Source organism: Dysidea avara, chromosome 10, assembly GCF_963678975.1.
Source record: "Dysidea avara chromosome 10, odDysAvar1.4, whole genome shotgun sequence".
In the NCBI taxonomy this organism is placed as follows: domain Eukaryota; kingdom Metazoa; phylum Porifera; class Demospongiae; order Dictyoceratida; family Dysideidae; genus Dysidea; species Dysidea avara.
In genome coordinates, this window is record NC_089281.1 from 13,677,857 (window position 1) to 13,691,018 (window position 13,162).

Below are 13,162 nucleotides of genomic sequence, written 5' to 3' on the forward strand. Positions count from 1 at the left end.
CAGACCCCCACCTGGGTGGGGTCTGGGCACGAGACTACACAGGAAGTCAATGGAAACGTGAGCTTGTTACGTATTTCGGCACCTTTTCAAAGCAGATGGATCACGTTTTCGGTTTTCGCTTGACGGTTTTTGTTGCAAAGATCGCGCAATCATCTGTACCGTACGCAAGGAAATTTTGACGTCAAGTCAAAAAATTTTGACGAATTTGACGAATCGGTTTAATTCGTCAAATGTTTATAAGCGCCCTTTAAAGTACAGGTTTTGCCTACAATTTCTTCATTTTCGTCAACATTTTATTCGTCAAATCTGCTGAAGTCTGAATTCGTCAAATTTTTTTGACGTCTAAATTTACCTATCCTAGTTACGGTGCGCCAATACATTGGGAAATTTGTTGAAATGTACTGGGTGGCTGTTTGGCTTTCTCTCGCTTGTTTGAAAGCTAGTTTCAAGGCGTGGACATTCCTTTTACATTGTTTATTGTGTAGTGTTTTGTACTGAACAAGAACACAGCTTGTTGTGGACATTGGAGGGAATATCATTGGCGACACCGAATGACACCAAGTAAACTTTTCGCGCACCGTAACGAGGATGGTTTATGACGTCACTACGTAAATAATACGGGCGTTTCCAATCCATGTTCGTATATTATCTATTGTGCCACACCCCTCACAACTATGGCTGAATCGGGAGACACGATCGACATAGATGCGAAGGTCCAAATGTTTGGACTTTTGTTCAAGAAACCATTTGGACACAAATCACAACGATGGCAGAAAAGGTTAGTGTCTTTATGTGAGTACGTCTGACCGTCTACGACTTCCCGCCATCTGCAGGTTCTTCATCGTCAAGGAAGGGTTCCTAATGTACTACTCTGATAACGAAGGGAAAGCGTTTGATCGTTCGCATCATTTCAACATTCACCCGAAGGTATTATAGTATCACAAAAATTAATTGCCTTAGTGAAAATGAGTTTTTTGACCTCGCGAAAATTGTTGTGGTCGGTAGCCAGTACCTTGAGGGATAACTGGGGCTGTCTCCTAGCTGCTTAAAGAGAGCTGGAGTCTCTAGATCTCACATCCCTTGACACGAATGCTGGTAGTTACTGCATATTGTTAGTATGCAATCAGTCAGAAGTTAATTATCAGTCTCAACTGACAAGGAAGCAACTAGCTTTTCCCTCAACCAGTTGAAAGGATAGTACCTCTAAACATAAACCACAGGAAATGCTTTTATTGCTTCTGTGTGCATGAAAACCTGTTCACAAATAACACAGCAGTAACATCACAATTATTCATAAGTGAAACCTGCATAATCCAGTCACCTTAGAACCAGAGACAATTATAATTTTCTTCAAATCCCAGTGAAAATGTCAGGCAACCTAAAGCAATATCTGACATTGATATGCTACTGTTATATGCAATTCATCATAATAGGGAAATCCTTACAATACATTGATAGAACAGAGTGAATCAACTTATAATAATACAATCATTGTTATCAAATTGCTATTATTGACAATACTTCACAATAAAAACTCTTCAACTTTCTTCTATTTTGATCTGACATTTTGTCAGGCAGGTTCCATTATGGTCGGCCATGCATGATATTTGCCTGACAAATGGCCTATGTCAGGCAGTAATAATTGACTCTGCTTAGAACCCAATTCAGACAGTTCATGTACTATGGAATACAGTATCCACATTAACAGATTCCATTATATAGGGCGTGATCCCTCTTGGAGGGTGTATGGTAGATGAATGTGAAGATGGAGCACAGAAATTTGCTATAAAGATCAGCCATCCATTGTTTAAGGTGTCACATCTTGGATGTTAGGAATGCTATCACTAGTTATATGTAGGGACAAGTATTTCTGGGAGCTGAAAATGCTGAGGAAAGCAAGCGCTGGGCAGAAGCTCTGAGAGAGTCAGGGAAAGTGTAAGTTCATATACTGTATAGAGTGTGTAGATTCTCACTCCCTATATTTTCAGGCTTTATCCTTCTTGCATGTCCTAGCTGTATAGTAACTGATGTTTTATCTTCTGTTGCACCGTATATAGCACTTGGAAGAATGCTCAGTTGGGAGAGAAAGTGATACTGCAACTGGAACAGAACAGTAAGCAGATTGCTCAAGAGAAACAAGACTACATCGACAAGCTGAACGAAGCCGCTTCTAAGCTAGAAAGTGAACTAGGAAAGAAACAAGTTTGTTTCTTTATTACATCAGGTGAACGATTATTGGAAATAACCTAGGAATTAGAAACAATGGCTGCTGCACTGGCTGAAGAGAAGAAGAATATTGAGGTAGCAGCAAAGAACTTAAGAGAAGAAAAAGACACAACAGAATCGTGAGCTATCTTCGATATAATTTTTTTTTACACTGTTACTATGTTAGAGAGCTGCATCAAACTCTCTCTGCCATGAAACAAATTGAAGAACAAAGGACGCAACTGCAGGGCACATTTGAGTCACTTCAGTCAAATCTTAAAGTGAGAAACCCTTTGTTATTTTGTTGTGTGGGTACTCAGTTGATTATACTTCTGCCACTGAAACTTGAGACTGATTGGTGCTAGTGTACATTTCAATGTGGGTGGCTTTGACAGTATAATATATATAATTTCCCCAAGTGTGCACATGTACCATTCAAGCATAGCTAAGTCTTCACATAAAACTGGGTAAACTGTGCTTAAAGTTGTCTTCATTAACTTGACCCTTTTCATGTTTTGGCTAGTGAACTATCAGTAAGTGTCATTTTTAGTCATATGATATCTGAAATGTCATGCAACTGTGCTTAATTTTCCATAGAGCAGCATCCTTGCAAACACACTTTAGCACCATGTAATAAACATGTATTTCTACACAAATTTGTAACCTTTTGCAGCCATTTTTCTTATAGGAAAGGTGACTCAACCCACACAGACACATAATTAATTCAATTAACCTCTGCAGTATAAACAGTCGACCACGTTACCACAGGAATTTCAAAACAAATGAATGGATAGTTTAATAGTTTTGTGTCCTGTTTATCCGGGGCAGTTGATGTACTAACTAGACATACTTGGGGCATCCATATTATGTAGATGTCCATGTAATTAACAGGCAGGGGTTTTTTTTAGGAGAAGAGATTGCCCCTCTCTTGAAATTTAACAATTTATACTATTGAAAGTACCAGAATTTCTCAGACCCAAACTTGTGAGCTATTTTCTATTTAATAGTCCACTAATTACTTTCAGATCTACTCCAGTGATACTTAGATTTTTTTTCTTTTTTACAGTCCGATATTTGATTGCTTAAGATGCAATGTCAGTGATAAAAAGTTTTTTTGATTAAAATTGTTTCCTGATCTAATTTCATCATGGTAAGGGGGTGGGGGGCATGCCTTCAGACCCCCTAGCTGAAGCATGCATACTTTACACACTAGTGAATCCTCCCCTAACTGCATCAAATACTAAATTCCATGTTGTAGCCTTAAAAATTTATTTAGCATTTAGCTATCCCCCTGCCCCCCACTCATAAATATGTTTCTAAAATAACACTAACAGGTTCTGGTATAGTGGTTATCAGGAGTTATCTGAAGTTTCCTACAGTTGCCCTAATAAGGCAGTCACCCTAATGCAACAGTCAAAGTATAATCAAGAGTTAATGTGATAAACGGCAACTTCAGTTCAGAGTTTTCCTTGGGGAATTCCAGATATCCTTTACATGCTAGAGTGCTCACACTAAGGTATGCCTTTGTTTCTGGCTACATAATTTAGCTGTAATGTTAGACTATGGTGTGACAAAAAGTCGGACTATTTTTGGCCAAATTTATACTTTTAATGATAAAAAGTGTGAAATTTGGCATAGAACAGGTCTTTAGAGGCTATAGGGTGGGGCATCTCATATTTGATCTTTGGTGACCTTTACGGCCTGGTAAAACTGGGTATAGAAGTTCTCATTGATTTTTGTTTCAAGTCATAGCATGTTTCAAAAGTTATGGTTGTTACTATATCCACAAAATAGTATTAAATTACTCGCCCACGTATACAAATGAAATATGGCTTGTTTTCACTACTTTATCTTTAATTTAGACATGGTATGTGGTTTTGTAGGCATATACTCCTTGAAGAATATTATCATAGCCTATTTGTCACCACGGAAACCTAGACTTCGTAATCTTAATTTTGTGAAAACGTCCATTGCGTTAATAAAACTAAGCTATACTACTAGTGCAAAACCAACTATAGTCACTCTCTTGTCAGGGCCTCCTCTGCATTTTATCACACAAGTTTATCTCATTGTATTATGCCTGTAGTGTAGTGCCTTAGCACCAAATATAAAGACTTCTGCAGGTCTTTAGAACTGGTATAATTTATGTAAAAGTACTCTCAACAATTAATAATAGAACAGAAACTGTTATTAACTTCAGATCAAGTGTACTATGTGTGTGTAGCAGCAGCAGCAGCCCCTACCATCAGGTGGAGGAGCTGTTGGTTGATGATGCTGCTTGGCACCACTATTCTTTTTGTTTCTAAACATATTGGCATATCATACCGGAGCTTCCGATATTCACTGGACTGCTTCTGTATATACCTGTAGCAGCAGGAGTATTTGTGTAGCTAAACTCTTGCATAAATAAGGGTAATGGTGTTTTGAAAACCTGAGATTTACCACCAAGTAGGGAAAATTGATTTCCCACATAGACTAACCCTTTAATCTATTCAGGAGCAAGATCAAGATACTCTAATAAAGCAGTCACAGCCACACATGTATATCATATATAACAAAAAAAAAAAAAAAAAAAACAGTTATTAAACTAGCGTGGCGTAATTCAATGTTATGTCTTGCTTACTGATTGCAGCTAGGTCATTAAGGGTGGTGGTCAACCAGCTCTAATCAGGACGTGACAGCATGTTCTGATCGTTTAAGGGTATGGTATATGCAATCATTTTATAAGTGCAGCTACACGTATCCACTCCCTCTTAAGTGCTTCAAATAGTTTTGTGCATCTAACTGTGCTCCTTTAAGAAAGTGTCAATATAGAAAATCAATGCCTTGGTATAGTTTCCTTACATGAAGTAGAAGACGACCATGTACTGTATTTGTAAAAAGAATGGCAAAGTGCAGAAGGCACACACTCATCAGCACCAGAAAAGGCACATGCCACCCGTGAGTTTGTTATTGTGGTGTGAAATGATGGCTGTGTACTGCTTCGTTTGGCCTCTAGCCTTGCATCTGTTTTTATATCCACAAGTGAATTTACCTGCCTACTCATTTGATTGGAATATACTAAGGCTTATTTTTCCATTCATCATATTTTTTTCATTTAGACATGGTATGGTATACACTGCACCAAGAGTATTACCAAACCTATCTGTTTCCATAGAAAACCAATCACAGTACTAAAGTAATTAATTGAACTGTATGGTAGTACTGTTTAGTAGAATTATGGGCACTGCCCAAAGTACTGCCTCTAAAAGAAATATCCCATAGAAAATCACCTTTACGAAATTCAGGGGCGGATCTAGGGGGGTTTCTAAGGTTTCTAGAAACTGGTCAAGTATATTCAGGCAATTAAAATTGCAAAGGTATCAAAGGGTTTAGATTGAAATACTCTATTAGAGCTGTCAACTTTCCTAATAGAACAGTCATATTTGTATTTTTAAAAGTTATTTAGTTTACCTGTAACAACACAGTAAAAATTATCGATAACCCCATCCCAGAGTGTTTAAGACCTGAAATTTTTCCTGGGGGCATGCCGCCAGGATGGCATGCATGTATGTGTCTGTTGTATGCTTCAAACTTCACATAAACTCCACCTCTTATCTCTTTCTGATGCTATACCAGCAGAAACAAGCATGCATACAATCAGCCTATGTCAATCAATCCATCAATTCCTAACATTATTATATATGTTGCTTTAAAGATTTTCGGTGAAAATTGTCACCAGATTTTATCTCCCAACACATAATTTGCAGAGACCAGACCCACCGAGTGTGAGAAAATTTGGAAACCTGTCACCAAAATTTCTGCAGCCATCCTTGGTAATATCCATCTAACATCAATTACAGCATTAAAAATAAAAACACATGGGGTTGGATATTGAATTTTATTTAAAGTTGCCAAAACAAGAATTTTGGTCTGCTAGCCTGTCTGACCACAGTTGTATCTTCATAATGAAACATGCTATTGGCTTAAAACAAAAGCCAAACTGTTTCATAGCATGAGAACTTTTATTTTTATGTAATTTGAGGAATATAGAGACAAAAAGGATAGATTTTCAGTACAAACATGTCAAATCTGAGATGCCAGTATAGTCCAAAATTTAAAGTACATGTTAACACACCAAGTTTCATACCAGTTAAAACACTGTGAAGAATGCAATACAGAAAATATAGCACAAGGGTGTAGTTGAGAGACAAATATGAGACAAATATAGCACGAGACCATGCGTGAGTGCTATATATATTCTGTAGTTGTACAAGCGGTGCTTTTAGTGATTTATTGTAGGAGTTGAAATCAAGAAGAATATATTAGTACAGTTTATCACGACCTGGCCATGGAATGCCACGATGACAGTAAGAATGCTGGTACGTACCTACTAGCAATTACTAATTTGAGACCCAGGATTGAAGGATGAGGATAACCACTCTGAGGGTTTGCTATTAATTCAGTTTAGTAATATGGACAGTTTGCACAGCTATCTGATCGCTGCTCACAAATGTGGCCAGCAATGCAGCAAGGTCAAAGGTGTCATTACCAAGTGACTACTGAAGAATAAGAAAAAATCTAACCGAGAATTTGCTAGTCATATAATTATTAATTATTGTATTAAAATTACAAAGATTTGTGAGTGTAGCCATTAATAGTTTATAGAGAGCCAAACCATATATTTGTTGTTAGCTAATTTCTATGGTACCACAACATTGTTGACAGCTATTGTAGTGGGGGTAATTGTGGTCATTCCAGTGTCTCTGTGGGTTGTGTCTACAGTTGTGTCATGTTCACACAAAGTGCCTACAAAGGAAAATAAAGCACACTTTCCTCTTTGAATTCATACACCAAAATATGTTTTTATACATTTTTTCACAAATCCCCTGTACTATAAAAAACCAGTCATAAGCCATCCATGAATATTTTATCAAAGTGATAATATTGTTTATAGTTTGTTGAAGAGGAGAAACAAAAAGCTGCTGAAGAGCTGCAGGAGAGAGAACACCAAACACTACAACTGCAGCAAGAGAACAAGAGATTATCGGAGACCACAGTTATTCTTCAGACTGGTTTGGAGGTATGTACTACTTAAGACATGTGTGTGTGTGCGTGACTTTCTATCCATGTCTCATTTATCACTTCACACCATTCATTCTAATACAGCATGCATACTGATTAGTCTGTTACAAATAATATTATATTGTTTGATCTGTATACATGTAGGCATTGTCGGAGGAAAAAGCAATGACAGCAGCAGCACTTGCAGAGCGTGAGAGAATCGCTAAGCAACTGGAGGAAGAGAAGAAACGTTTAGAGATGGCCACTACTGAGCTCAAAACTGGACTAGAAGTATGAAACACACCAAAGACATAATTAATTTCATGTGCTTTCTTCTAGGGATTAGCTCAGAAGTCAGAACAACTGGAAAAAGAAAAAGAGACAGTCACTTCAATGTTAGTCCCATATTGTATTAATGTTTTATCAACCACAATCTGCCAATAGGTTAGAAGAAAAGGAGAAAGTTTCTATTCTGCTTGAAGATGAAAAGAAACGGGCAACAGAGCAGGCCAAACTGCTGGAAATGGATTTGGAGGTATTGCTTACAATTAATTTTTATTTTCTTAAGTATTTATTATTTGACCTTGTAGAATGTTTTGCGTGAAAAGGAGAAGACCTTGCACCAAGTTGAGGTAATGTCATCCTTTATTTGTACTTGTCATGTATATACCAAATCTATTATTTGCACTTGTTTGTATATTGTTGACTTTCAGGAAGAAAGGGCAAAGAGAAAAAAGACTGAGAAAAGGCTAAGGCATGCTGAAGACTCTCTAAAAAGATTAGACAAGGTTTACATCGTATAATCATTCTGAGCTCTTTATGCTCCTTGTTTTAGGCACTTCGTGATAGTGGCATTAAGATTGATATTGAGATAGAAGCCGATGTCACCAATTTAAAAAGTCAGTTTGAAAAGAAACAATGTCTTTTTAATGTATTGTGGTTAATTAAAGAAACAATGTCTTTCAAAAGCTCAGTAATGGCCATCTCTTAATCACCTATGTCTTTTTGTCATTCAGACTTCTTTGAAGATTGTGTTGCGGAAGCATCTTATGAAGCACAAAAGATTGACATCATGCGTGACGCTGTGAGAGCTCGTGTCTCGTATGAGAGAGCCCGTGAGAATTCAGTCACCGATCATAATGGAACTAACAACTAGGCGAATAATATATATTGTTGCGTTTATTTGTGGAGGAGTGTTAATTATACACGCACATGTGAAAATAATGAAATTACCACAAATATTTCAGGTGCAGCCCTGCCTTTTTTCCCCTATTGTATTGTACACCGACCTATGAGAAATGGCGAGTGAGGCGACGAGTCCAGAATTGCTGTTTGTGCGCAGGTTGCCAGCTGAGAACGTGAAACTAAAGCCGCTGGGACCATCAACTCGAAAAATGTCCATGTCTGAGACTAATATTACAAGTATTCAGGTCCCAGGCTCCAACCTGCCGAACAAGGTTGGTAGCAATGAAACCAGCTTCATGGGCTCCAGAAGCTATTTACCGCTATCAAGACGACATCTGTACACCTCAAGACGTCTTCTCTACAGCTCACACATGGATGAACCCATTTTCACAAAAAAGGAAGAGAGATTGGCAAGAAGTTTCCGCTTCCACCTATGGAGGAGTTTGCACTACGTGGGAAGAAACACCTCGTTCCATGGAGTACCTCATTTAACAGCTGGTCGTTCCATATACAGGACCCTGTACTGGTTTATCCTGATCGTTACCGCGTTGTCGTTTATGAGTGTCGCCATGGCAGTTATTAGCTTTCAATATTTTGATAGAGAAACGATCTTCTCAGAAGCGATACAGTTTCCTGGTACCCTGCAATTTCCAGCTGTGACCATCTGCAATCATAACCCATACGTTATGAAGGATTATTCACAGTATCCCATTGAAGTAGAAGTGGCTGTTCGGTATGAGTTTTATCGTAAGGACCGTTTAATTCAACTGAGCACTGAAACTATCCTTGAACTTTTAGACAGAGATTTTAACATATCAACACAAACGTTCAACAGTTCTTACACTATTAAGACAGTACTGGGTGAACATGCCCCTCCGTTTAGTGACAGCCTCTATCAATGCCGGTTTGATGGCAGGAAATGTTACATAGACAATTTCACTGAAGCAGTGACAGCTTTTGGCTTGTGCTCTACATTCAACCTGGATGGTGCATGGAATATTTCCAGTGCAGGACGTTCACATGGGCTGGAATTGATACTGGATGTTTGGCAGTTTCGGTATTTATACTTTACCAGCCACACAGCTGGTTTTCAAGTGTTTATCCATCCACAAGACGAGTATCCTTATTCTGGAGAGTTTCATGGCTTCTCAATACCACCAGGATTTGAAACACAGGTAGCAATATCACAAACTAATACTAAACTAATGGAACCACCTTATGGTCAATGTGAGGATGGACCAATTAATGATCTTTACATTCAACCGCCTATAACAACTAGTTCTACTGAAGATAATGATATGAATATGACAAACTCTAGTACTGAGAAAGTTGTGAATACAATGAATTGTCCTCAACGGATTAACCGTTACACTCGCCAAAGATGTTTTGATGAATGTGAAGCCATATATCAAAATAAGATGTGTGGATGTAAAGCTGATTATCTACCAGGAAATATTAGTGTGTGTGACTTGAACATGTTGTTTGAGTGTCTACTAAATGTTACAGACCATTTTGCTCATATCAAGAACAAGCTCTGTGTGTGTCCTTTAGAATGTAACCAGAAAAGATATGACACTAGAATTTCACAGTCCTACTTTCCAGCTATCCAATATGAATATTTTGGTCCCGTTACTAGTACTATTCGAAGTGATGTAATCAGCCTCGTAGTTTACTTTGACCAGTTGGAGTACACAGAAGTGACTGAGAAAGAAGAGTACTCAACCTTTCAGTATATAGCTGATCTTGGGGGTCACCTTGGTCTATTCACCGGTGCTGGACTGTTGACTTTCTTTGAACTGTTTGAATTGTGTCTTGCAACTCTTTACCCTGTACGAGAAGAATAATTGAATGTTTGTACTTTTTGTGGTGAATAATATATTTCCCCGTATGCAGTTTTTTGTAGTGAACAGTAATAGCTACAAATTCCCTGTTGATTATTGAATGCTATAATCTCTTCACAGAGCACAGTTAGCTTATAATTTCACATAAAGTAGTTGCAAAACCACTAAACTGACCTTTGGAAGGTTTACAGACCATGTACGTGTCAGCACATTGGAGGCTATAATATGACTACAGCTGCAATACTCCTAAATTATAGACCATCTATCACTCCAGCTTAAAATAAACTGATATGATAACTTGCCGCAATTGCATAGCTCCTCAAAGGCAAAGATGCATGGAATTGAATGATGCAGTTAAGTTTAAGCTTGAATTTTGCTTTTAAAAAGTAGCTAGCTACAGTCTACACCATATAAAATGTCCTTGTATGAATGCCACCTTTGTCGTTATATCAGTTGTTAGATTCCCTTATGATAATAATAATTGGATTGGAAGATGGTAAATTGTATGACTCAGAATCAAATCATGACAATGAGCAGTAGTGAGATTGACTATATCTGATTGGTTAGAAGAATGGATGAGGGTTTAAGATGTCTGTAATCTTGTAACCTTTAAATTGTAACCGGTTACAGGGAGAAATACTGAAAGCAAACTGAAGTAAGACACTTATATTGAGCCATATATGGAAAGAGCTAAAAAGCAGACTCCCATAGATATCATAGCAGGTTTTATATACGGTTTGCATTGCCACTTTCCGTTTCCAGTTTCCATTTCCACTCTTTCCAAATTTCATAATTAATGTATATTAATAACTGTTACCCCTAGCAGCCTGAATTTTGCATCAATATGTAGGTGACAATATAAGAATAGCATAATATATGTGTCATAAGATATGAAGTTTGTAGTTGTCCCATACATATTCATGTGAGGGGCAACAGTTGGCCCTTCTGGGCAATCATTTAATTGAGGGATTTCAACATATAGCTAGCTACAAAACCAAAATTATATTGCAATTTTACATAAGGCCAACAGTTGTAAATTGTTTGTTTCCTAGTCAGGCAAAAAATACCATGCGGGTGGGCGGTTATTATTTATTATAATTTAAAATCTATTATTTAATACTGATCAGGAGCCCATTAACTTCAAATTGTCTTTTCTTTTAGATTTAGCATAGATGAAAGATGTGATTTTACTGGGATTCATCAAGATTCAAATCGTGTAGAAGATTAGATTTGAAATGTTGCAGACCCTCATTTTCTCTGAGCATGCATGCAGCCACCAAATCTTGAAGGCTTTTATAGACTTTTTGCAGGCTGGGTGTATCATGCTTGTGGTCATAACACTAATTTAGCCATCAACTGCAACAGTACAAATTTTCCATATGTTGCACTGTGACACACATTAATAACAGATTGTCAGATGAGTGGGACTCCTGTTCTATTAATGTTTCTCGTTCACCAAAGAGATCCACTGCTTGTAATCCAGCCCAAGGTTGGAATGGATTCAAACTATGTAGTCATCCATGCTTTTTGGCACTAAACAACATCAGAAACTCACTAGCTTTCCAATAATACACTATGTGCTCACAATAGCACTTATCAGTAACCAAAAATTATTTAGTAGAGTGGCATAAACCGCATAATGCGATAGTTGTGTAATTTTTGATACAATTTTAAAACTTTCCATATAAGTTGTACTCCTTGTGACATAATTTTTTAGATATAGAGCCATCGCATATTTGACCTTTGGTGACCTTTACAGCCATTTTTGTATTGAAAATTCATCATTTTTGTCTTTATCTCCCTGAGGCATCATTTTGCACAGTTTCAAAGTAAAGGTACCGCTAAAACAAACTACTCAGCTTTTATTTGAAGTAAATAGGTGATTGCATTTCAAAGTTATGATCATTTAGATTAACCATGAAATTCTATGAATTACTCGCCCATTAGTAATTTTTACACCCCAAGGGCAAAGAATTTCATGACTTACAAAAATGATCATAACTTTGTAGTGGAATGAGATCATAGTACTAACTTCAAACAAAAGTCAATATAGTTCTTAGATCAACACCTTACACCTTTAATTTGATACCATGTTTTAACAGTGTAAAATAATGCCTCAAGGGGAGAAAGACAAAAATGATTAATTTTCAGTAAAAAAATGGCACCAAAGGTCAAATCTGTGATGGCTCTATATCAAAAAACATGTCATGAGGAGCACAATTTGTGTGGAAAGTTTCATAATTGTATCACACTGAAGTGCATGAAATGCCCATTTTTTGGTGCTATGCTGCTCTACTAATTAGATCACGTGACTATATATCAAATGCAATAATAAATTTGTATGCGGCTCTAAAATTACCATGCGGGCAGGTGACAGGAAACAAGGAATCTACAATTGGTGGTGGCAGGCCTAATTTGTAGGTGTGAATGTCAACAATAACCTTTCTAAGTTTTAAATGGATAGTGTATAGCTATAGGTCATAAGACAACATTTTTGAATCCCATGATTTATGTGCAGATTGCCTAGAAGGGGCCCCTCTACTCTCATTGACAATGTATGGGAAAATTAGCAACAACTTCATATTGTATTGTATTGTATTATTGTATTAATGCTTTACAGTGACCAGCACTGAAGGTCTGCAGCAACATGTGCTGCAGCCTTAGGATTACCTAACCTAATTTCAAGGACTTAGACTTAGTGACTTATAGCTGAAAAGGTGAAACAGAAAAGGGGCCAAAATATCTCATGACTTAATTGTGTGAGGTGACTTAAGACATTGACACCTACAAATAATAATGTAAAATTTACTAGGTTGCTAGGGGCAACAGTTAATTTTCATTGTTATGAAATTTTCCCACGCGTTTTATGCAGTATACTCTTTATGGTG

The 13,162-nt window shown here is 37.3% G+C and overlaps 2 protein-coding genes across 2 annotated transcripts; both read left to right on the plus strand.

Annotated features, from left to right (window-relative positions):
- Window positions 1-295: 295 nt before the first annotated feature.
- LOC136269208 (pleckstrin homology domain-containing family D member 1-like) lies at window positions 296-8,489 on the plus strand. The gene is made up of 15 exons (XM_066064712.1): window positions 296-778; window positions 834-927; window positions 1,723-1,812; window positions 1,859-1,935; window positions 2,058-2,202; window positions 2,251-2,345; window positions 2,393-2,486; window positions 7,142-7,267; window positions 7,414-7,539; window positions 7,588-7,643; window positions 7,693-7,783; window positions 7,839-7,880; window positions 7,962-8,036; window positions 8,084-8,147; window positions 8,265-8,489. The coding sequence occupies exons 1-15, from the start codon at window positions 675-677 to the stop codon at window positions 8,402-8,404; spliced, it is 1,419 nt and encodes a 472-aa protein (XP_065920784.1). The 5' UTR covers window positions 296-674; the 3' UTR covers window positions 8,405-8,489.
- A 57-nt stretch (window positions 8,490-8,546) lies between these two features.
- On the plus strand, window positions 8,547-10,277 carry LOC136236778 (acid-sensing ion channel 1C-like). Its single transcript, XM_066027014.1, has one exon. The coding sequence runs from the start codon at window positions 8,547-8,549 to the stop codon at window positions 10,275-10,277; it is 1,731 nt and encodes a 576-aa protein (XP_065883086.1).
- Window positions 10,278-13,162: the final 2,885 nt, after the last annotated feature.

Bases quoted from the DNA above. Each gene is read 5' to 3' on its own strand.
- LOC136236778 (XM_066027014.1), top strand. From the start codon at position 8,547: ATGGCGAGTGAGGCGACGAGTCCAGAATTGCTGTTTGTGCGCAGGTTG.
- LOC136269208 (XM_066064712.1), top strand. From the start codon at position 675: ATGGCTGAATCGGGAGACACGATCGACATAGATGCGAAGGTCCAAATG. The intron at 779-833 runs GTTAGTGTCTTT...CGCCATCTGCAG, and splicing joins TCACAACGATGGCAGAAAAG to GTTCTTCATCGTCAAGGAAG. The intron at 2,203-2,250 runs GTTTGTTTCTTT...GAAATAACCTAG, and splicing joins GTGAACTAGGAAAGAAACAA to GAATTAGAAACAATGGCTGC.